This window comes from Ahaetulla prasina, chromosome 8, assembly GCF_028640845.1.
Source record: "Ahaetulla prasina isolate Xishuangbanna chromosome 8, ASM2864084v1, whole genome shotgun sequence".
NCBI classification, from domain to species: domain Eukaryota; kingdom Metazoa; phylum Chordata; class Lepidosauria; order Squamata; family Colubridae; genus Ahaetulla; species Ahaetulla prasina.
Window position 1 is genome coordinate 36,910,753 of NC_080546.1, and position 21,833 is coordinate 36,932,585.

The 21,833-nt window shown below is 37.2% G+C and overlaps 1 protein-coding gene across 3 annotated transcripts in view; it reads left to right on the forward strand.

Moving 5' to 3' along the window:
• The window catches only part of TBC1D9 (TBC1 domain family member 9), a 57,789-nt gene that overhangs the window by 14,091 nt on the left and 21,865 nt on the right, over positions 1-21,833 (forward strand). For all 3 annotated transcript variants that reach the window (XM_058193086.1, XM_058193084.1, XM_058193085.1), the window contains exons 2-9: positions 874-984; positions 6,794-6,912; positions 9,132-9,360; positions 10,331-10,592; positions 13,662-13,869; positions 14,967-15,173; positions 19,083-19,253; positions 19,920-20,070. In XM_058193086.1, coding sequence (XP_058049069.1) covers positions 874-984; positions 6,794-6,912; positions 9,132-9,360; positions 10,331-10,592; positions 13,662-13,869; positions 14,967-15,173; positions 19,083-19,253; positions 19,920-20,070 — 1,458 coding nt within the window. The remainder of the gene's footprint in view (positions 1-873; positions 985-6,793; positions 6,913-9,131; positions 9,361-10,330; positions 10,593-13,661; positions 13,870-14,966; positions 15,174-19,082; positions 19,254-19,919; positions 20,071-21,833) is intronic.

Sequence of the window (21,833 nt, forward strand, 5' to 3'; positions counted from 1 at the left end):
ATCGTATTAAGAAAAAATTATATCTTACCTTCTAATTTAATTGTATAAAGAATAATAGTGTAAAAAAATATACAGAGCTATTCCATAAGTTATTCCTCTGGCCCAGTACTGTTCATTCTAACTCATTCATTCCAGTATCCAGTCTTTGAAAAGCAGCTTGAAGATTACTAGTGATTTTCTTGGCTGTCGGTCTTGAAATGCTGATAAGAAGAACTGCTAAGCCATCCAGCCAGTGATGGGATTCAGCCAGTTCGCACCACTTCGGGAGAACCAGTTGTTAACTTTCTGAGCAGTTTGGCGAACTGGTTGTTGGAAGAAATCATTAGGACAGAGAACCGGTTGTTAAATTACTTGAATCCCACCACTGCATCCAGCTACTATTCCTCATGTGCATTGAAATGATTGTGTAAAATGAGTTCCAAAAGAGGACTCCAAAAGAGGGTGAGAGCAGAATCTGCCAATGGCAAAGTAACCAGTGTTGAGAAATCAGACTGATCTGGAACTGATCATGGACTAGTTCTGAAATTCTCATGTATATCTGTGAAGATTTTCATTTGCCTTCCATTTGAAAACTTCAGAAATTTGTGGCAGGCATACCCATTATCATATGGACTTCATTAAACATGTTTGTTAATTGGTCCAGATTTTTCAATAAAACAAGCCCAGCTTACTTTATATCTTTTATTCTTCAAGTTGCTCAAAGTATAGATGCAATTTTACAAGGCCAATAATCTAAGTACTGGGCTCCAGTGCTCGCAGTTTAAATATACCTTTGTATCTGCTATTTAACTCTTTCCACAGCTAGAGTATGCTTTAATGTGGCACACCCTTTTTAGTATACAAGTAATATTTGCATAATTCTTTTTTTCCCAGGACTTCTTGTGGGAACTCTTGATGTTATGTTAGATTCAAGTGCAAGGGTAGCACCATATCGTATTCTGTATCAAGCACCAGATTCTATGATATACTGGACTATTGCTTGTGGTAAGTATGTGAACTGTTTTCAAGGTATTGCTTTTTTGACCAAAGATTATTGAATGTAACTAATACAGTTAAATGTATCAGTTTTCCTTCATAATGGTTATTTGATATTGAACACTGGGCCTTATCTAACAAAACGAAATTCAATGGTAAGGAAAGCAAGGTTCTACATTTAGCAAGAAAAACCAAATTCATAGCTATAGTGTAGGTGGTACCTGGCTCAATAATAGTAATTGTGAAAGGGATATTGGAGTCATAGTGGACAATCACTTAAATATGAGCCTGCCAAAAAAGCCAACACTGTCCTAGGCTATATTAGTAGAAGTATAAATCAAGATCACATTAAGTGTTAGTACCACTCTATATTGCCTTGATAAGTCTACATTTGGAACATTGCATTTTTCATTGCCATTATATAAAAAAGATGTTGAGACTCTAGACTCTAGAAATAATACAGAGAAGAGCAGTAAAAATAATTGGGGGACTGGAGGCTAAAACATGTGAAGAATGGTTGCAGGAATTTGGTATGTAGGGTGACATGGTAGCAGTGTTACAATATCTAAGGGACTGCTATAAAGAAGAGGGGACCGACCCATTCTCCAAAGCAACCTGCAGGCAGGACAAGAAGCAATGGATGTAAACTAGTCAAGGAAAGAACCAACTTAGAACTAAGGAGAAATTTGTGGACAGTGAGAACAATTAATCAATGGAACGGCTTGCGTCCAGAAGTTGTGGGTGCTCCAACAATGGAGATTTGTAAGGAGAGATTGAAAAAATATTTGTCTGAAATGGTATAGGGTTTCCTGATTGAGCTGGGAGTTGGATTTTCAAGTTCCCTTCCAACTTTGTTATTATGTTATGTGGTTCCTTGTAGATGTATTATGCTTTGGTTTCTGTAACAATTAGCCAACTTGCACAGTAAATGTGGATCATTTTTTATTTTCTGTTTACTTTTTTTAAAGTAGTTTTCCATCTAATTCTGCAGGTAGATGCAAAGATGAAATGCTGACTTACAGTTCTATTTGTGGTGCCGTTGTAGTTGAAGGGGTTTTCTGTGTCCTCTGTGCAGCCCTAGTAATTCTGGATTCTGGCCTTTATTTTCAATAGGGTTGATATTCCTTGAATGAAAATACATATTTATTCTTTGTAAAATATGGTCCACCAGATCAGCAGGACTTCTCATGCTTATTTTGCTGAACGACAAGTCCTGTATGATTGGCTTGCCTTGTCTTTGGATAACAAATAGTGGACATAGTTATGAGGTTTTGGACTAGGACTACAAAGACCAAAGTTCAACTGTATTCTCAGCTATGGAAATTAAATAAGTGTTGTTGTAGGGATAAAAGGAAGGGAGACTTCTGTGAAAAGTGCCAAGTTAGAACTGGAATAAAGATGGGTTGTGTGTACACTGAACCTGATAAAGGGGAATATTAAGTATTGAATGGAGACAGGAAAAGGGTTTGAGGAGCATTGTTGGTATATCATTAAAAATCTCAAGTTTCCTTCATAAATATGAGGAGTAAATCCTAGTTTCTGTATTGGAAGCTGAAGTTCTAAATTGTCAGATTCATCTTCATGGACTGGATATCAAATTTTTGAATGCTTTCACTCAGGCTTTTGATAAGTTTTTAAAAAATGTTTAATTGCTACTATGAATTTAATCAAACTTACTTAGGTGTTGCTGATATGCTGTAGGTTATAAGTAGAAGATTCCATATTTAAGGGCCCATTTATATACAATTTGGGATAAGTTTATTGCATGCAAATGGGGCATTCAGTGGTTCTGTCCTTCACCCAGATTTTGATTTTTATATATATACTTCTCTAATAATTTATGTTGTGACAAGGAATTAATAACTTACTATTAAACTATAGGACTTTCCCATTAAAATATTACAGGTGTGAGGGAAGAGTTATTTTGAATCTTTGAGCATGCAAGCATATAGAAATTGGAGAAAGACTTAACTTGGATTTCAGAACAACATCCAGTGTTTAACAATATATTTTCATACATTAATTTCAAGCATGGTTCAGTGCACTTATCAGATAAGAGGTTCTGCTGCTCTGGTTCAATTATGCAGGCTTTTCAGAGTGATGCATGTTCCAAGAAATGCCTCTCTGGAAGGGAGACAGAATGATGTCATTCTTCATCAACAGACCAGGATCACATATAAGCTTATGCTTGCAGTTCTTCAGAAACAATATCGTTCTGCAAGCTCTGTAGGAGGTTAAGAAACAGTTTATTTCCGCATTACATCCACCAGTGCCTTTCTGACAGAATTCTAATAGGCTTTTCAATGATTTATAGAATATGTATTGCAGCATTCATATTCATTTCAAAATACTGTAATTGATTGTGAGCACAATTCAGCTATGAACACACAGACTCGCCACACTATATTCTTTCTGGTAAGTATCATTAGGAAGATAAGAGAAAAGGAGTAAGCAGTAATAAGCCAAAAAATGGAAGCCATGGAATAAGAAAAATCGAATAGAATAACAGAGTTAGAATGGACCTTGAAGGTCTTCCAATCCAACCCCCTGTTCAAGCAGGAGACCCTATACCATGTCAAACAAATGGCTGTCCAATTTCTTCTTAAAAACCTCCAGTAATGGAGCACCCATAACTTCTGAAGGCAAAAGCTGGTTAATTATTCTCACTGTCAGGAAATTAATCCCTAGTTTTAGATTGGCTCTCTCCTTGATTAGTTTCCATCCATTGCTTCTTGTCCTGCCTTCTCTTCCTTTGGAGAATAGGTTGACCCCCTTCTTCTTTGTGGCAGCCCCTCAAATATTGCAACGTTTCTATTATGTCACCCCTAGTCCTTCTATTCACCAGACTAGACAAACCCAATTTCTGCAACCAGTCTTCATATGTTTTAGCCTCCAGGCCCCTAATTGTCTTTGCTGTTTTTCTATACACTCTTTCCAGAGTATTATAGTCCATATTATCTTTTTTATAATATGGTGACCAGAATCTGTAGTTTATGCCACCATCAGTCTCTCTCTCTCTCTCTCTCTCTCTCTCTCTCTCTCTCTCTCTCTCTCTCTCTCTCTTTACATTTTTCAAACAAACAATACTTCCTCCAGTTAGAATATTATTGCCATCAACACAAGAAAGTCTTTTACATTTATAAATAAATACCTGAAGTCTAGATGGAGGTATCACACACCTTTGCTTACATCATGTTCAGTGCTGAACCACGCAGTGCACATTCCATTGCTTCTTATGTATGCTTTCCTTCCATCATTATAATTCTTGTCCGTTTACCCAACCAACCTTCACTTCCGTATTTTTGTAAGACCTTCCTTGTAAAGCATATTCACTGTATTGTATCCTTTCTTTCAATCCATAAAATAAAACTTTATCATATTTGTGCATTCCTCAGTGATCTAGGATGACCGATATTCTGCGAATTCAGCAATTAGTTGACTCAGAAGGACTCAAAAGTACCAAACCTGCTTCCTTGGTGAAAATACTATTCCACCTTAGGGCAGGGGTGAAATCTACTTATCTTCCTTACCGGTTCGGAAGTGCACATGCCCTGCATGCGCGCTCGCTTTCCTGGTTTTAACCAGGAAGTAATGACACCCAGGTGGGTGGGCAGAGCTTTGCTTCGCCATCGCTACCGGATCGCTGAACCAGCAGCCGCGATTGCTACCGGATCACATGATCCGGTCCGAACCCCTGATTTAGGGTATAAATGGAAACACCGATGTTTCTGAAGAAAGAGCAGCTCTGTCTTCTTGTGATTCAACTTCAGCCCCTTTGGTCCCAGTCAGGCCTCCACAGCCTTCAGACATGGGTCTAAATTTCTATGGCATCTCCAGTCCTGCCTATAATGGACATTGTACAGCTGGATATCATCCACAGGTTGATAATACCTCATCCTGAACTACTGGATGACTTTTCCAGGTGTTTCATGTAGATGCTAAAATGTAGGAGTGAGAAAAATGAATCCTTCAGATCCCTACAACAACATCCATTGAGCTGGTTACCATCATTCATACCTATAACATCATTTCCCTTACCGTTAGTTTCACTTACACACAATGTACCTATTTTTTATTTATTAATCTCATTTGTGAATTCATGCTCTTTACCACTTACATTCCAAGTCACAATTTTCATATGCCCTAGTCATCACTATGTGGTTGATAGAAGCTGATGATAAAAAGCTAAAATGACTTTTATTGGGATTGCCAATAATAATAGAATCTTGCCAGTTTTGCCAGTTTTGATGTTGTTCTTCCTCCTTGTTCAGTGAATTATGGAGGTGCCTGCCTGAGCAAAGTCATATATAGCATTCCTTGCAAAAGTTGAGGAGAGTATCAGTCAGTTTTGGCTCCTGTTGGCTTGTATGTCACAAATGCAGTTAAAGCCCAGTTTTACTGCTGATATGCTCATGTTGTTTTGGCAAACTAAAATCTCTTATCTACAGACTGCCTTGCAATCTATTGTACTGTACCGGTGGCCTTCCAGCTGCAATTCAAGGTGTTGGTTACCACCTTTAAAGCACTCCATGGCTTAGGACCGGGATATCTACAAGACCGCCTTCTGCCACCGATTGCCTCCCAACGACCTGTGCGCTCCCACAGAGCGGCCTCCTCAGGGTGCCGTCGACCAAACAATGTAGGTTGGCGACCCCCAGGGGGAGGGCCTTCTCTGTGGCAGCACCGGCCCTGTGGAATGAGCTACCTCCGGGGTTACGACAACTCCCTGACCTCCGGGCCTTCGAACGTGAACTGAAGACTTTATTATTCCATCGAGCTGGACTAGCCTAAGAAATATTTTAGTGAAATTTTAAATGGGTTTTAAATTGGTTTTTACCGTTTTAGTGATTTGGCCATCAAATATTTGGTTTTAATTGTTATTTATTATATTGGTATTGTTGTATTTTAATATGGCTATGAACCGCCCTGAGTCCTGCGGGAGATGGTGCGGTATAGAAGTTTAATTAATTAATAAATAAATAAATAAATAAATAAATAAATAAATAAATAAATAAATAAATAAATACTGTTGCCCTGGCTTCCATCAGCCAGTATTTGTATGCAGTCTACACAGAGAATACCTCCAAGGAATTAAAACAATTTTTAAAAATCTTAATGAGAATAATACTCATTAAGTATTAAGCATTAATACATTTTTGATATTACATGACGTTTGGTAAGAATATTGCTTAATAATTTGTAAGGGAATAGAACCAGACTTTTCTACATACCTATTTCTGATTCCATTTCCTATCTCATGAGGTCAGAAAAAGAATAGGAGACATTCTCTTGTTCACCTCTTTCTGTTTGTATTGGGAAAATATTATATTAACCGTTTGCCAGGCAGTTATTTCTCGGGACCGAGTTTGAAAGAACATGAACTCTGTTTGGGACAAGGTGAAGAAACGATGATGCCAAAGAGATACCATTCAAAGATGCCTTTCAGCAGGAACATCCCAAGCTTTAATTTCTAGTATCAAATAATTCGCAGTTCTTCAGGGTGACCACACTTAAAAAAATGTGGCTTGGTTAAAATTTTAATGAGCGAAACAGGGTTTATATTCTGAATTGCTGTGAAATTGTCAACCAAGGCATGGATCCTTGGTTTTTAGTATCATCTGGCTTGTTTAAAATGAGAAATGAACCTTAGTGAGATGAGAAAAAAAAAGAGGAAGATGACCTTTCCAGGCAAGAGCTACAGCAGAAGACATCATTTAAAACCATTTGATAATGACTGGTAATAGTTGTACTAAAACTTTCTGTGCATGAGTTCTTCATAATGGAATAATTTTAAAAATACCTCGTGTTCCTGCCTTAGGTTGCTCAAGAAAAGAAATAACTGAGCATTGGGAATGGCTTGAACAGAATTTACTACAAACTCTTTCTATCTTTGAAAATGAAAATGATATAAACACTTTCGTCAGAGGAAAAATACAGGTATTGTATTTTTTGGTCTGTTCAACATATATGTGACTAGGAAAAGCTAGTATATAATTTTATTTTATATCTGATTTTCTTGTGTGTGTGCATTTTTAAAAATATGATTCTAATAATAGTGTATTATTGTTTGCACTATCAGAGTAATGCCAGTATTAGCAATGCCAGTATTAAATGATATTCGTAGGAAGAGGTTCAATTTGGTATTTTAAACACATGCCAGTTCCATCCCAATTTCTAAAATGTTGATGGAGTAATACTGTCGCTTTCGCTCACACATAACATTCGCTCACACATAACATCCACACCAGGGGTGAAATCTAATTTTTTTTGCTACTGGTTTTGTGGGCGTGGCTTTTTTATTTATTTATTTATTTACATTTATATCCCGCCCTTCTCCGAAGACTCAGGGCAGCTTACAGTGTGTAAGGCAATAGTCTCATTCTATTTGTATATTTACAAAGTCAACTTATTGCCCCCCCAACAATCTGGGTCCTCATTTTACCTACCTTATAAAGGATGGAAGGCTGAGTCAACCTTGGACCTGGTGGGACTAGAACCTGCAGTAATTGCAGGCAGCTGTGTTTTAATAACAGGCTTCTTACAGCCTGAGCCACACCGCGGCCCGCTTGGTGGGGGTTCATGTGACTGGGTGGGCGTGGCTATGTGATTGGGGGATCAAACAACAGAAACTCACTAGCAATGTCCTGCTGGAGCAGGGTTGGACTAGATGACCTCCAGGTCCCTTCCAGCCCTGGATTATCCTCTGAAGCTGCGTCTAGTGCCAGGTTTGTACTCCTTCCTTCCTCTCTTCCTTCCTTCCTTCCTTTCTTGCCTCCTTTCTTTCTCTCTCTCTCTCAAAAATGAACCCCTCCACACACACCCCATTTTCCCTTCCAGCAGGCTTGCTAGGCAAGCCAAAAAATGGGATGGGGGTGGGAAGTCCGTTTCCTCTTCCAGCAGGCTTGCTAAGCAAGCCAAAAAATGGGGTGAGGCAGAGTCCGTTTTTCCTCCCCAGAAGCCTGGGAGGAAAACGGACTCCCCCCCCCCCGTTTTTTGGCTACCACACAGCTGAGCTGCGCGATCATCAAAGGCTTTTTTTTTTTTTTTACTTTTAAAGCATTTTTTCTTTGGCTGAAAAGATGCTTTAAAAAAATCCCTCTGATGATCGTGCGCCTGAGCTGGGCATGGGCGGGGGGGGGCAGGGATTATTGCTACCGGTTCTCCGAACCACCCGCCATCATCGCTACCGGATTGCGCGATCTGGTCCGATCCAGGAGCATTTCACCTCTGATCCACACATACCTTATAGAGTTTGACTATCATTTTTCAAAAGCAGATCTGCCATGCAATTTGGCTATTTTTATGTAGAAGAATGAATCCAGTGTGGTTTAGCAGAGACTAATAAGTTATGAGTAACACGTGGATTTGTACTTTCTCATCCAAAAATTTATTATGTGAAGGATTAATAATGTGAGTCTCTTGAGCTGGACGGCACTCACATGCCTATGAATAGCCTTAGCTTACCTCCAGAATCTTTTTAATAATGACCATAACAAGCATCTTGCAACGTTGTTAAATCTTATGAGACCAAGCTACTCTATTTTCCTAGGCAATCTCATGAAGCTGTAGCATTTGTTTGTTTGTTTCCTGAAACATAATATGTTTGTTTGTTTGTTTCCTGAAACATAATAATAACATAACATTTGTTTCCTGAAACATAATATGAAATTGTGCAGTGGTTTTCCATATGAATAGGTTGCTTGTATTTGGAATATGTACTAAAAGGGAAAATTATAATTACCGTATTTCCCCGAAAATAAGACCTTGTCTTATATTTTTTTGAACCCCAAAATAAGCGCTTGGCCTTATTTTCAGGAGGTCTTATTATTTTGGGGCACGTGGAGCAAGATGGGGCTTCTCTTGCCGTCTTACCTAATTTCCAGCTCTGCATTTAAATATTTTCGAGGAGGGCTTATTTTTAGGGGAGGCTTATTTTAGCGCATGCGCTCAAAAGCCTGATTGGGCTTATTATCAGGGGATGTCTTATTTTTGGGGAAACAGGGTTTTTTCTCAAATTGTTTTATTTCTAAATTAGTGGATCAGTATCCACTAATTATTATAATAGGGATCATAATTTAAATTTAAATACTAGAAGTGAAACACAAAGGGCATAGTTGCTTTGAGAATTCCAAGTGGTCTTGTATGATCTACTTCAGGGTGTCATCGCAGAGTATAACAAAATCAATGGAATTCGAGAAGATGATGACACGGCTAAATTTAAGGAAGCAACAGTGAAGTTCCATAAATTGTTTGGGATGCCAGAGGAGGAGAAACTTGTGAATTACTATTCCTGCAGTTATTGGAAAGGGAAAGTGCCACGTCAGGGCTGGATGTATCTCAGCATTAACCATCTGTGTTTCTATTCCTTTCTTATGGGTCGAGAAGGTAGGAATGAATGTCTTCTTATTGAATTATTAACAGGTTCATTTATTTATACAAATGTACAGTATGTATGATTTAATGTTGTCCTTATTCTCATGTTCAGGAATTGGAGGTAAGAAAATAAGTATTAGAATAACAAGCATAAGGAAAAGTGGCTTAATAAACTAAACACGAAACTGAACATGTGCTTCAATTATGAATATTACCCTATACAGTATGTTATACAGAAGGAGCAGCATACAGTATATACAAAATGCTGCAGCAAAAGTTAATTCATACTTAGCTGACAACATTATTTCCAAAAAAGTTGAGGTTTTGCTCCAAGTAACTGCAGATAATTCATGGACATGCATGAACCCTTTTTTATTGATGTTAACTTTTTTAAGAGGTTTATAGCTTTGAATTTTATTGGCTAATAAGGGCCACTGATATTTGGTCACCAGAATAATTACCTGTATTTTTAGCACCTGAATTGATTTAGCTCTATTTATGACTAGTGGATCTTTATTTAAAATTTATGCTGTAGGAACTAATAAGTGTTTAAGTAATTTAATATTTATATCTTGGTTGCTTTTTTGTTAAGCATTTTTGGTTTAGTGTACAATTATAAAATGATTTGATTCCTTATCAGATGTGTGTAGTGATAGGTTTTTTTATCTGTAAAACAATCTAACTACATTTGCCAGTCAGATAGTGTAATAAATATATAGATTTATCAGACACTGATACAGATGGTAGACAAATCCTTTCAACTGATAACTCCATAGTATTAGCGACTCAATCAGTTGAAAGCACTGAGACTAACATTTGAGCAAACTTTCAAAGGACTGCACCATAAATCGGTATTTAATTGTAGTACGTATGTGAGTCATTTATAATTATTATAGACTTTTTAGATTTTATCATCTGATTTTTGAATTTGGAACTATTGAATTGTTATTGTTTCTGCTAAAGCTGTATTTTTCTTTAATAGCTAAACTTGTCATCCGATGGGTAGATATCACCCAGCTTGAGAAGAATGCAACTCTGCTATTGCCTGATGTGATTAAAGTTAGCACAAGATCCAGTCAGCATTTCTTTTCTGTGTTTCTCAACATCAGTGAAACCTTTAAACTAATGGAACAACTTGCTAACATAGCTATGAGGCAACTTTTGGACAACGAAGGCTTTGAGCAGGACAAGTCACTCCCCAGACTTAAGAAGAAGTCTCCTAAAAAAGTGTCTGCCCTAAAGCGGTAGGATATGGGATCAGTTGCTATAGTGCAGCCCAAAGTAAACAGCTTGCATGCGGACTTCGCATTATGCTTCAGCCCAGATGTACATTTTTACATGGGTTTCTCTCTCTCTAAAGCCCGGGGAGGAGTTGGAGGGAGGGTTTTATGGGGAACATCTATGAAATTGAAGGATTTGGTTGAAAGAACCAGCGCACAACAGCATTCTATTTTTCCTCTTTTTATTCAAACTGCCAATAAAACCCAGCAAAAGCAGCTTTCATTTCTTCAGCCTCCAGGTTCACAAGAATGGTTTACAGTCATCACATTGCCTACTATTCCATTGGAAGCAATGCCTTCCCCTTTCACATAAATAGTGTTTTAAAAGTATGAGATCACTTTTCTCTGAACTCTACCTTCCTACTCTAACCAACTAAATGTGTACAAGGATACGGATTATAGTACATGTTTAACATAACATAGTTCTTCTTTAATATTGATAATTGGAAGGGGCCACTCCTTTGCTAATGCAATCATAAAGTATGATGTCACAGCAGTTCCAGTTGTCATCATTAGGGAAATTCCTTGCCATTGCAGTGTTCAGCAGTGTTCATATGATTGCCATTTGCAACCTCCTGCTGGCTTCCCTACTGACCTGTTGGAAGCTGGCAGTGATGGTTGCAAATGGTGAATATGGGTAGCCCTTGACTTACGACCACAATTGAGCCCAACATTTCTGTTGCTAAGTGAGACACTTGTTAAGTGAATTTTGCCCCGTTTTACAACCTTTCATGTCACCGTTGCTAAGTGAAACACTGCAGTTGTTAAGTTAGTGACACTGTTGTTAAGTGAATCTGGCTTCCCCATTGGCTTTGTTTTTCAGAAGGTCACAGAGAGTGGTCACATGACCCTGGGATACTGCAACCATCATAAAGATAAGTCAGTTGCCAAGAGTCTGAATTTTGATCACATGACCATGGGGCAGGGGTGATATCTACTTACCTTCCTTACTGGCTTAGAAGTGCACATGCCGCGCCCGTGCACGCTTCGCTCACACGTGTGCATGTATCACATGCCCATGCAGACCTTCTGCGCATGCACAGAAGGTTAAAAACACATTAGTTCCTGGTTAAAACCAAGAAGTAATGACACCTGGGAAGGTGGGCAGAACTTTGCTCCGCCATCGCTACCGGATCACCAAACCGCCGGCCACGATCACTACTGGATCGCAAGATCCAGTTAGAACCAGGAGCATTTCACCCTTGCCGTGGGGATGCTGCAATGGTCGTAAATGTGAAAAATTGTCATAAGTCACTGTTTTCAGTGCTGTTGTAACTTTGAACGATCCCTAAACGAACTTGATGTTATGTATGTTGTAAGTCGAGGACTACTGGTATATAACTGTAGAATGCTGCAAGCCATTGTAATTGCAAGCCACTTGCCAAGTACCTGAATCATGATCATGTGACTGTAGAGACAGTGCTGTGGTCACAGCTACAAGGAACAAGCACAAGTCTCCTCGTTCAGCACTGTCATAACATAGAGCAGTCACTTAACAAGTGGTCGCTGAATGAAGACTACCTGTGTTTACTATGCTACCTATCCATCTACTGTTCCACATTTTAGAATTAAGAAAGGGATTATTTGCCTTTTTTCCCCCCTTTTTCATTCAGTCAAATGAAATGACCGCTGATCCTGATCTGGCTGATGATTCTTTCACTTATAAAAACCTTTGGTCTTTTCCCCCCCACTATCTTCAACCCCATCCTCTGCAATTAGATTAGATCCATGTCAGTCCTTTACCTCTTCAGTTCTCTCCCTCCAAAATTATGCCCTTGAATGCTTCATGGACTTTAGTCCATTCACAAAGTAATGAGTCTTAAGCAATGTAAACCTTGCCTAATCCACTGTATTGATACTAGCTACCTTTTCTCTGGTTTGAAACCAACAGTATTCTTTTAGCAGCCACTTAAGCTTCTCTGTCCATTTTATTAACTATTTTAGTTGCACCCTTCTACTCCATTTCCGAACTGTTTTTTCTTAAATCCTCCATGATCGTCTAAAACAAGGGTCAGCATCCTTCCGGCCGGAGGACCTGATGCTGGTGCCACCATTTCTGGGGGATGCAGCAAGGTGGCTGGTGAAACCGTCTCTAAAATGTCTCCCAGAGGAAGTAGAATGTGTTTTCTCTTTCCTGCCTGGGTTGAGTAAATGTATTTTTGGGATCACGAGCCAGATGATTTTGAGTGGTAGGCCATATCTGGTCCACAAGCAATAGGTTGCCGAGCCCAGATTTAAAGACTTCCTCCTTTGTCAATTCATATGTGATCCTTAATTTCTTCAATAAGAAGCATAGAATTCTAAATTAACACCTTATCTTTGCTTTCAGGAAAGTGAGTATAAATTGTTTTGTTTGGGTGTCCAGCAAAAGGCTCATCAACTCAAGCTCATCAGGGTACTCTGCTCAGCTAAAGATATTATATATTTTTCTGATGTCTTATCTTTTCAATAGTTGCCAGTAGAATAGTTCTTATTATTGCTAGGACAATTAAGGCTTTTATTGTAAATGCCTGGAGGAAGAGTCAAAGCAGAGCGCAGTGACTACTTAGACCAGCTTATTACAATCTCTACCCTCCATACACATCAGGACAATAGCTTGTAGTTCTATGGCTTTAGGAATGTAGGTAAGAAATTGTTACAAATTTGCTTATGGGTACAGGTAATCCTCACTTACTGACTGGGTTAGGGTTAGGGTATAGTATACTACTACTACCACTACTACAAAATAGCAATAGCAATAGCACTTAGACTTATATACCACTTCACAGTGTTTTACAGCCCTCTCTAAGGGGTTTACAGAGTCAGCATATTAACCCCAACAATCTGGGTTTATTAGAAAATCTAATAAACACCTTAAAGCAATTTTATATGTTTGTTTTAAGCCCTGTTAATATAAATGTTACTTTTTCTATGTAAAATAGTTCTATAAAGAATATACTTTGTTCTTCATTTTTAATGCTAAGGCAAGAACTATATGAGATGTGTGCGTGTAATTGGAATATTGGCATTGAAATCTGAAATGCTGTTTTTCAGGGATCTGGATGCCAGGGCAAAAAGTGAAAGGTACCGTGCTTTGTTCCGGCTTCCAAAGGATGAAAAACTAGATGGTCATACAGATTGTACTCTGTGGACCCCATTTAATAAAATGCACATTTTGGGTCAAATGTTTGTGTCTACAAATTACATTTGCTTCAATAGCAAAGAAGAAAATCTCTGCAGTCTTATCATCCCACTTTGGGAGGTCAGTACAAAACATGCTGGTTTTATTATATTGGGATTACTATGAGCATTCAAGATATCTGATCAAGGCAGGGACCTAGCCCACAAGCATGGCTTCATCAGTGATACCTGCAGGCTTCTTTGGAATCTTCTCTGGCATTAGAATGTAGTGCTAGGCCCTAATCCAGCTGGTCTCTTCTCCCCTGCTGGTCTGTTTTCGATTTTGTAAATCGAAGAAGATTTTGTGCTTCTCTTATGGTGGACCTCTCAGGGTCTACCACATCCATGAGGTAGCCCATGCGTGATTAATGACTCACATGTTTGTTTAACAGTGTCATCAGAGCAAGCAGAGCATGTGGGTCGTTAAGCAAGGCTGTCTCACTTAACAGTTGTCACCACTTGCAACCATAATTGGTAGGCTCTATTATAGTTGTAGATCAAATATTATTTGTACACATGGCTACTCACTGTTTAGTCAGTAATCCATATATTGTTACCCCACTTATTGTACCACCCATGGCATCACTCAGTTGTCACAAATTTTAATTTTCTCTGTGATCAAGAAATTATAATTTACTATTGGCAAGGTCTAACTTGGGCCAACAAGTTGTCATATTTCTTGTAATAGCTGTGATTTTTTTTCAAGAAGAAGTTGAACACATTCATGTTTATAGATTCATTTATAGACATATTATATAACAGAAGATATCTATATTTTAGATGTACTATTTTATCAATAATTAACAATTATGAATTAACTATTATTAATATTTAAATTTAAAGTACATCTAAAAACTAGTAAATGTTAAAATACAAAGAGTAGAATAATATGACTATGGAGACAACAAAATATTACATATTTGGATTATTTAATCTTTCCTTATGCAATACTTAATACAAGTATGCTGAAAGTTTATAATGCTGCCTGGGTTTCTAGAATTAGCTTCTATAATCCCTGATTACTCATAACAACTTTATAGCTTTTTTCAGTATTTAAAAACTGCAATTATGCTGGTCTGTGACCAAATTAAAGATTCTGTTGATGGAGAACTGCATCTTCCACTGTATCAATTCATTTAGATTTTATTTTGGTCCTTCTATTTCCATGTGTATCATTAGGTGACGATTGTTGAAAAGGCAGATAGCTCAAGCGTCTTACCTAGTCCATTATCTATCAGCACTAAAAACCGAATGACATTCCTGTTTGCCAATTTGAAAGACAGAGACTTTCTAGTGCAGAGAATTTCTGATTTCCTACAGAAAACTACTTCCAAAATTTATTCTGAAAGAGAGATTTCTGGAAGTTACAACAGTTCAGATGATGAGGTGAGTAGATAGTCACTTTAAGTTTAAATTGATTATATAATTATTAACCCAGGTAAGATGATTACATTAAATTTTGATTTGCATTTTTCCATTCTTTTGTTTTGTTCTAGGCCTTTGGGTTGATCTTGTTTTCTGGTGATTGCCTGTTTTCCCTTTTGTTTCTAGTGACTGCAAGTCCGTATTGTTTTCTGAGAAACATTTTTTGGGAAGTGTTTTGTCATTGCCTTCTTCCTAGGGCTAAGAGAGAGAGGGAGAGTGGTGGAGAGTCATTCAACTGGATGTTCTGTGATAAAGACAGGAATAGAACTCATGGTCTCCATGAGTATCTGTCTTGGTGTCTTTAATAACTACATCAAATTAGTTCTGTATACTTGCCCTACAAACCATGATTTACCATTTTTTATAAGTTGGGCTGGGTTTTGTCTTAACATGAGCTAGACGAATGCTAAGGTACATAATTATAAATGCCAAATCATAATATTTGGTTTTGCTTGAAGGTTTTTCAATCAGTCTGTACATCCAATCCAATATAGTAGAGAGCAGATAATCTTTCATATTTAATCTCAGGCTTAGAACCATTTTTCCATAATACATATTGCTTCTGTTTAAAAAGACTGCTTTAAGATTAAATCTAAAGAAAAATACTCAAATTCACAAGCTATCATCTTTTCTGAGTCCACAAAATACCAACCGTTGAGTTTTGAATATTTACCAGATTGCAAATAAAATGCAAGGCAGTAAAATTCAAAGAAGTATATTGGTCAAACGTGTGTATAACATAATATTTCTAAAAGCTGTTTTGTGTGGATTAAAAATGAATTTAAAACACAGAATTAATCTTTAAAGATTTAGACCATTTAAAATGTTTGATTTACTTAATTGCCTGAATGATTTGTTTACAGATTTGTGGCTCTTTCTGTGTGTAGCTGATTTATCAGAAGCTGAAAGTTATAAATAATACTCTCTCAGTCAGGGAGCCATCAATAGCCCTCTGTTTCTGCTGTTGTCTCAACCCAACCACAAGCATCTGCCTAGCTTGTGATGCAGTAATTTAAATACAGTTCACAAAGCATGGTAGCAGATTAGACACTTATGAAAGTCTATTTTGAAATGGAAAATGATCAGAGCATAAGGGTACTTAAAGTAGAGTTCTTACAATATGTAACCGGAGAACTTTTAATTCTCTTAGTCTTAAGATGTTCAAGCTTGTCGTGGAAATGTCACACTAATAGTGTTTTCAATTTGGTGATCTAAATCAGGGGTCTCCAACCTTGGCAACTTGAAGACTTGTGGACTTCAACTCCCAGATTCTGGGAGTTGAAGTCCACAAGTCTTCAAGTTGCCAAGGTTGGAGACCCCTGATCTAAATTGAACCATGATCCTTTTACTCCAGTTGTCACTGATAACTGTAGTTCACATATTTGTTAGAGAACCATGAGCTAACTTGTTTGGTTAAAATCAATTCAGCACTGAATTCAAAGAAACCTGTGCTAGATCTCACTTCTAAATAGTTTTATAAGTAGTGAGACATTCATAGCAATTAGTGGCATACAGCATCTGCAACATCACAGTATAGTATTTCATTGATTTCCAAAATAATTTAAAAATATTTTAATGCTGTCTAATTGTTATGAGATGGAAAACTTGCAACATTCCAGCTTTCATCAAATTTTAGCTATTTAAAAATTTTGTCCACTTATTTAATTTGTAATGTTTATTTTATTTTTATGGCATCCACAATGCAATACGGTGGTATCTTCCATATGAAAGGTTGCTGAACCTTTTGATTTGTAAGTCTTTTTTTCCCCCTCTGCACCAATTATCTTAGAATTTCATGCAGTTTAAATACAAATCCGAAGAAACAATAAGTGCCTGTCATTTACTACAATTACTTTTTCTGAAAATTCCAATTGGACTGAAGTGTTTATTTATTTGCTTATCATTAACATAAGTTGTTGGAAAGCTGTAAGATGAAAAAAATATTTTTTCTTAAACATTCTTGTTCTAGCTTCTTTGTCTTCTTGATGGTCTTGGTTGTTCCCACAGTTTTCCTCCCCCAATTGTTTTCAGGATCATAAGTGGATAAGTAATTTAAATACTACAGGATGCCAAAAAAGAAACAATTAGAAGAAAGTATGGCATTACTTTCCCTAACAAGAGAAGAAATAATAAGGTTGTGAGTCCTCTATAGCAGGGCTCCCCAACCCTCGGTCCATGGATCAGCACCGGTCCGCAGAATGCCAGAAACTGGGCCACGCAAACAAGTCAAGCCCATCCACAGGATGCAGGCAGTACATGAAACCACGGCCTTTTGATCCATGGAAAAATCTCTCTCCAAAGAACCAGTCCATGGAGGCTGTGGCTTTATATCAATTACAGTATGTTTCATAAATATAATGGCGCTCAGAAAAGAGGTGGGGAGGAGATGTTCTGCTGCAAATTGTTCCACTACAGAGCAAAAAATTTTTGCGAAATTACCATAACTTCATTGCTCTTATAATTTGTTATTTGGAGAATGTTTCTGGATATTTAATTTTTGAGAACAAGTTATGGTAGAGTTATTAGGGTGTAGCTGTACGGTATATTAGAAAACGTTCAAAAAATATTTTACAAGAGGATTAAATATTTTGCTTAAAGGGAGAATATGTGTTTCTTCAAGCTTTGTTTTAATGCCAGAACTTTAGTGCTAAAATCCTGTTTCTGCAGTTTATCTGATTCTCAGGGATTTTATATGGATCCATATTTATAAGCAATTACTGTGCAGCCCTCTTAATTTGGATTAAAAGCTGCAGGCAACTGATACAAAGGGTGTGTGGGAGGCAGCCTTCCTGCTTTTGGGCTTCAAACACATTTGGCAAAAGTGCACTTTTTTCTGCCGCAGTGTCTTTCATCCTCAGCTGCTTGAATTACTCTGGCTCAGCACTAAAAGTGGGAGGAAGGAGGGATGGGCAGTGTGATAAAAATATGAGCTAAACTGTTTCCTACCTTAAAGCTTTTAAAACATGGGCACTATTATTGGCTACGATACTGCCACTGTGCAAAGCTTATCCTATCACAGGTCCAATATTGGTCCTCATGTTTGGTCCTGTCCATTCCTGAGTTCTCTATGAAGTATGTGGGTTCCCCATAACCACCCCTCCTCCCCAGTTTCTAATTACATGAAGAGACTGAAGAAGTAGCAGTGTTTATCCTTGAGAAGAGAAGAGCAATAAAGGATATGGTATCACTCTTAAAATATTTGACAGGCTTTCACAGAAGAAAGCTCAAGATCTATTCTTTTTCATGCCAGAATGCAAAACATGGAATCATGGATATAGGAATAGGAATAGGAATAGGAATAGGAATAGGAATAGGAATAGGAATAGGAATAGGAATAGAATAGAATAGAATAGAATAGAATAGAATAGAATAGAATAGAATAGAATAGAATAGAATAGAATAGAATAGAATTCTTTATTGGCCAAGTGTGATTGAACACACAAGGAATTTGTCTTGGTGCATACGCTCTCAGTGTGCATAAAGGAAAAGATACGTTAGTCAAGACTCATAAGGTACAACACTTAATGATAGTCATAGGGAACAAATAAGCAATCAAGTCATATTAGGAAACAGTCACCATAAATCGTAAGGATACTAGCAACAAGGTTACATTCATACAGTCATAAGTGGAAGGAGATGGGCGATGGGAACGATGACAAGATTAATAGTAGTGCAGACTTAGTAAATAGTTTGACAGTGTTAAGGGAATTATTTGTTTAGCAGAGTGATGGTGTTCGGGAAAGAAAGTTACAGGAATGCAGATGTAAATTGTGTTCCTGCATTCAGACAAATATTAGCTGTTTGTCAGGGATGCTTTAACTTGGAATCCTGTACCAAGCAGGGGTTAAAATGCGTTGTGATTCCCTTCAGGTTTATTCAAGAGCAAGTAGCGTCCTTTCATCTAGCCCTCAGAGAAGCCTGAACTCTGAGGTGGATGGAGACCAGCACTTCAACTTGAATGGAAACAGTGTCCCAACTGTAACACAGGCCCTAATGACTATGTATCGTCGGCGTTCTCCAGAGGAATTCAACCCTAAATTAGTAGGCTGATTATTTATTTTTGGGGGCTCTTAGTTGTATAGCAAAAATACTGTCCTTGTACATTTTAAAATACGTGAATGTAAATTATATCCACACCAGTTTCTTGATTAGGATGGTGGGTGAAGCCAGTTTCGAAAAATATTTAACATCTTAATTAATTTAAACTTTGTAATATAATATCTGCCTATTTAATATTTTGAAGAATGAAAACCTAACTTTACTACAAGTGAAAAAAATAAGAAATAAGATATATTTGACAAAAATATATTTTATTGTTCTCTGAATTATTTATGTGTTTTTATTATGGCACGAATGATGCTGTACAGTGATGGTGAAAGTATCTTTTGGTTGAAAAGGATTATCACAAGTAATTGGTCCTGAGATTATTTCCATCATCTGTATCATCAACTTGGATAGTTAATTAATTATGTGGCATCAAAAATGTTTTGTTTGATCAAATAAATATGCTTTTGAAATTAACACACTAAGAAAGCTTTATTGTAAGACTAGCCAGATATAACATCCCCAAATAAAATTAAGGAACATAATTAAATATCAGGATGAGAAGAGTTATTTCATCATATTTGAAAAACAAGATTAATAGATTTTATTACACAGCATAAGTTTCCCTGTGTATTTTATCGTGTCATATCTATTACTTTTAAGGCAAAAGAATTTTTGAAAGAAGAAGCTTGGAAAATGCATTTTGCTGAGTATGGCCAAGGTATCTGTATGTATCGTACGGAGAAAACAAGAGACCTTGCATTAAAAGGTATTCCTGAAAACATGAGAGGGGAACTCTGGTTGCTCTTGTCAGGTAGGTAACATACCTCTAGAAGGCTTTATCAGCAATTGGTTTCTTTGCTCCTGGGGAATTCATCATGTACAAAGTAGGAGATCCAAATGTTGGCTGCAAGCAAGTGGGAAGTAATAGTTGCATTGCTCAGCATTTTTATTCAGGAGAATATTTCTCTGATTTCATCAGAACTAATTTGGTGATACCAAAGGTGCTTTTTTCAAGAGACAACTGGACTTTCTTGTTTTTCTTTGAAGATGTTTTACATCCAGGAAGCTTCTTCAGGTCTGACTGGATGATGGGGAATGGAAGGATGTATGCTCCTTGCAGACATTTGCATTCTTTTAGTGAGACGTTAAGGCCACCTGGAGGTTTATCTGTGTCATCAAGGTCACCTGACTGGTGCAAATGGGTGTGGAGCCTTCTCGGAACTGTTGAAAGGACTGTGTTGTACACTGGAGATAGATGAGGTCATATCCCTCGCCCTCTGTTGAGAAAGGGCTGTTCAATTTTGATATAGATGGCTTCTTTGACCCCTCTTTCAAACCAGCAATCCTCTCTGTCCAAAATGTGGACTTTGCTGTCTTCCAAAGCTTCTTGAATAAGAAGCGAAACATCTTCAAAGAAAAACCAGAAAGTCCAGTTGCCTCTTGAAAAAAAACACCAAGGACAACCATGACCTGGATGACTGAGAATCTCCATAGACAGATAACTTGGTGATAGATTTGTTTAGAAATAAATAGAGATAGAAATAGAGATACAGAATCTAAATAATTAATTACTTTAAAATGTTAAGACCCACCCTTCCCAAATTATGGAATGAGTAGTGTAATTTAAAGCTCTGGATAAACTTGGTAGTATTATCAAGAGAAAAGCACACTTTTTAATATGTGTTTACATTGGCTGATGAAGTAGAGCTCCACTGTTGCCTTTAAATGAATTCATATATACATATATGTGTGCACAATATGCACTTGGATAGTGGATTAGTGTGTGTGTGTGATATTTTGGTTCATTTGGAATAAATATTGTCACCCAACAAACTTATTTTAGGAAAAGAAACAGATTAGCCAATTCACTGGTAAACCAGGTATCTGGCAATAGTTAGTATTAGGGTTAGGATTAGGGTTAGGGTTGTAAAATCTAGGATTTTAATTAAAACATTGTCTTTTCATAAAGTTGGGCTCCCAAAAAACTCTTTAGATGCCCAGAATTTTGGATATATAACCTTTTAAAAAATTTTAAAAAATTTATATAATTAGCATCCTTTCCTAAGATGCAGAGTGTTTCTGTTACCTTTAAGATGTCAAACAATGAATTATATATTCCTAAAAGTCAGCCAATCTCTTGAGCAGGAGAATGGTCTGTGTAGTTAATTGTTTTTTAAAACATTTTTTAATTAAGTTGTAAAGTATTATAAAATGCAAAATACAAAAGTAAATAAAAGAGCAGTGAGAGGGAAGGGAAAGGGGAAAGAGAAGTGAGGAAAGGTAGCCAAAAGAAAAGAAAAAGAAGCATTGACTTCTGACTCTCTCTGTTGCAGCAGAATAGGGCATTAATTCCAAATCACTGCTTTTTGTTTTTCCATAATAATATGAACAAGTCATTTCTATAAAGATCTATCAATCTAATCTATAAAACCCAAAGTCAAAGTTCTATTCTTTTCCACATCAAGAACAAAATTCAGAAGCAGTTTCCATGTGGAAACAAAAGTACTTGATCTGTTGCTGTTAATTTGATTCTTGGCCTACATCTATAATCTCTATCTATCTATCTGTCTGTCT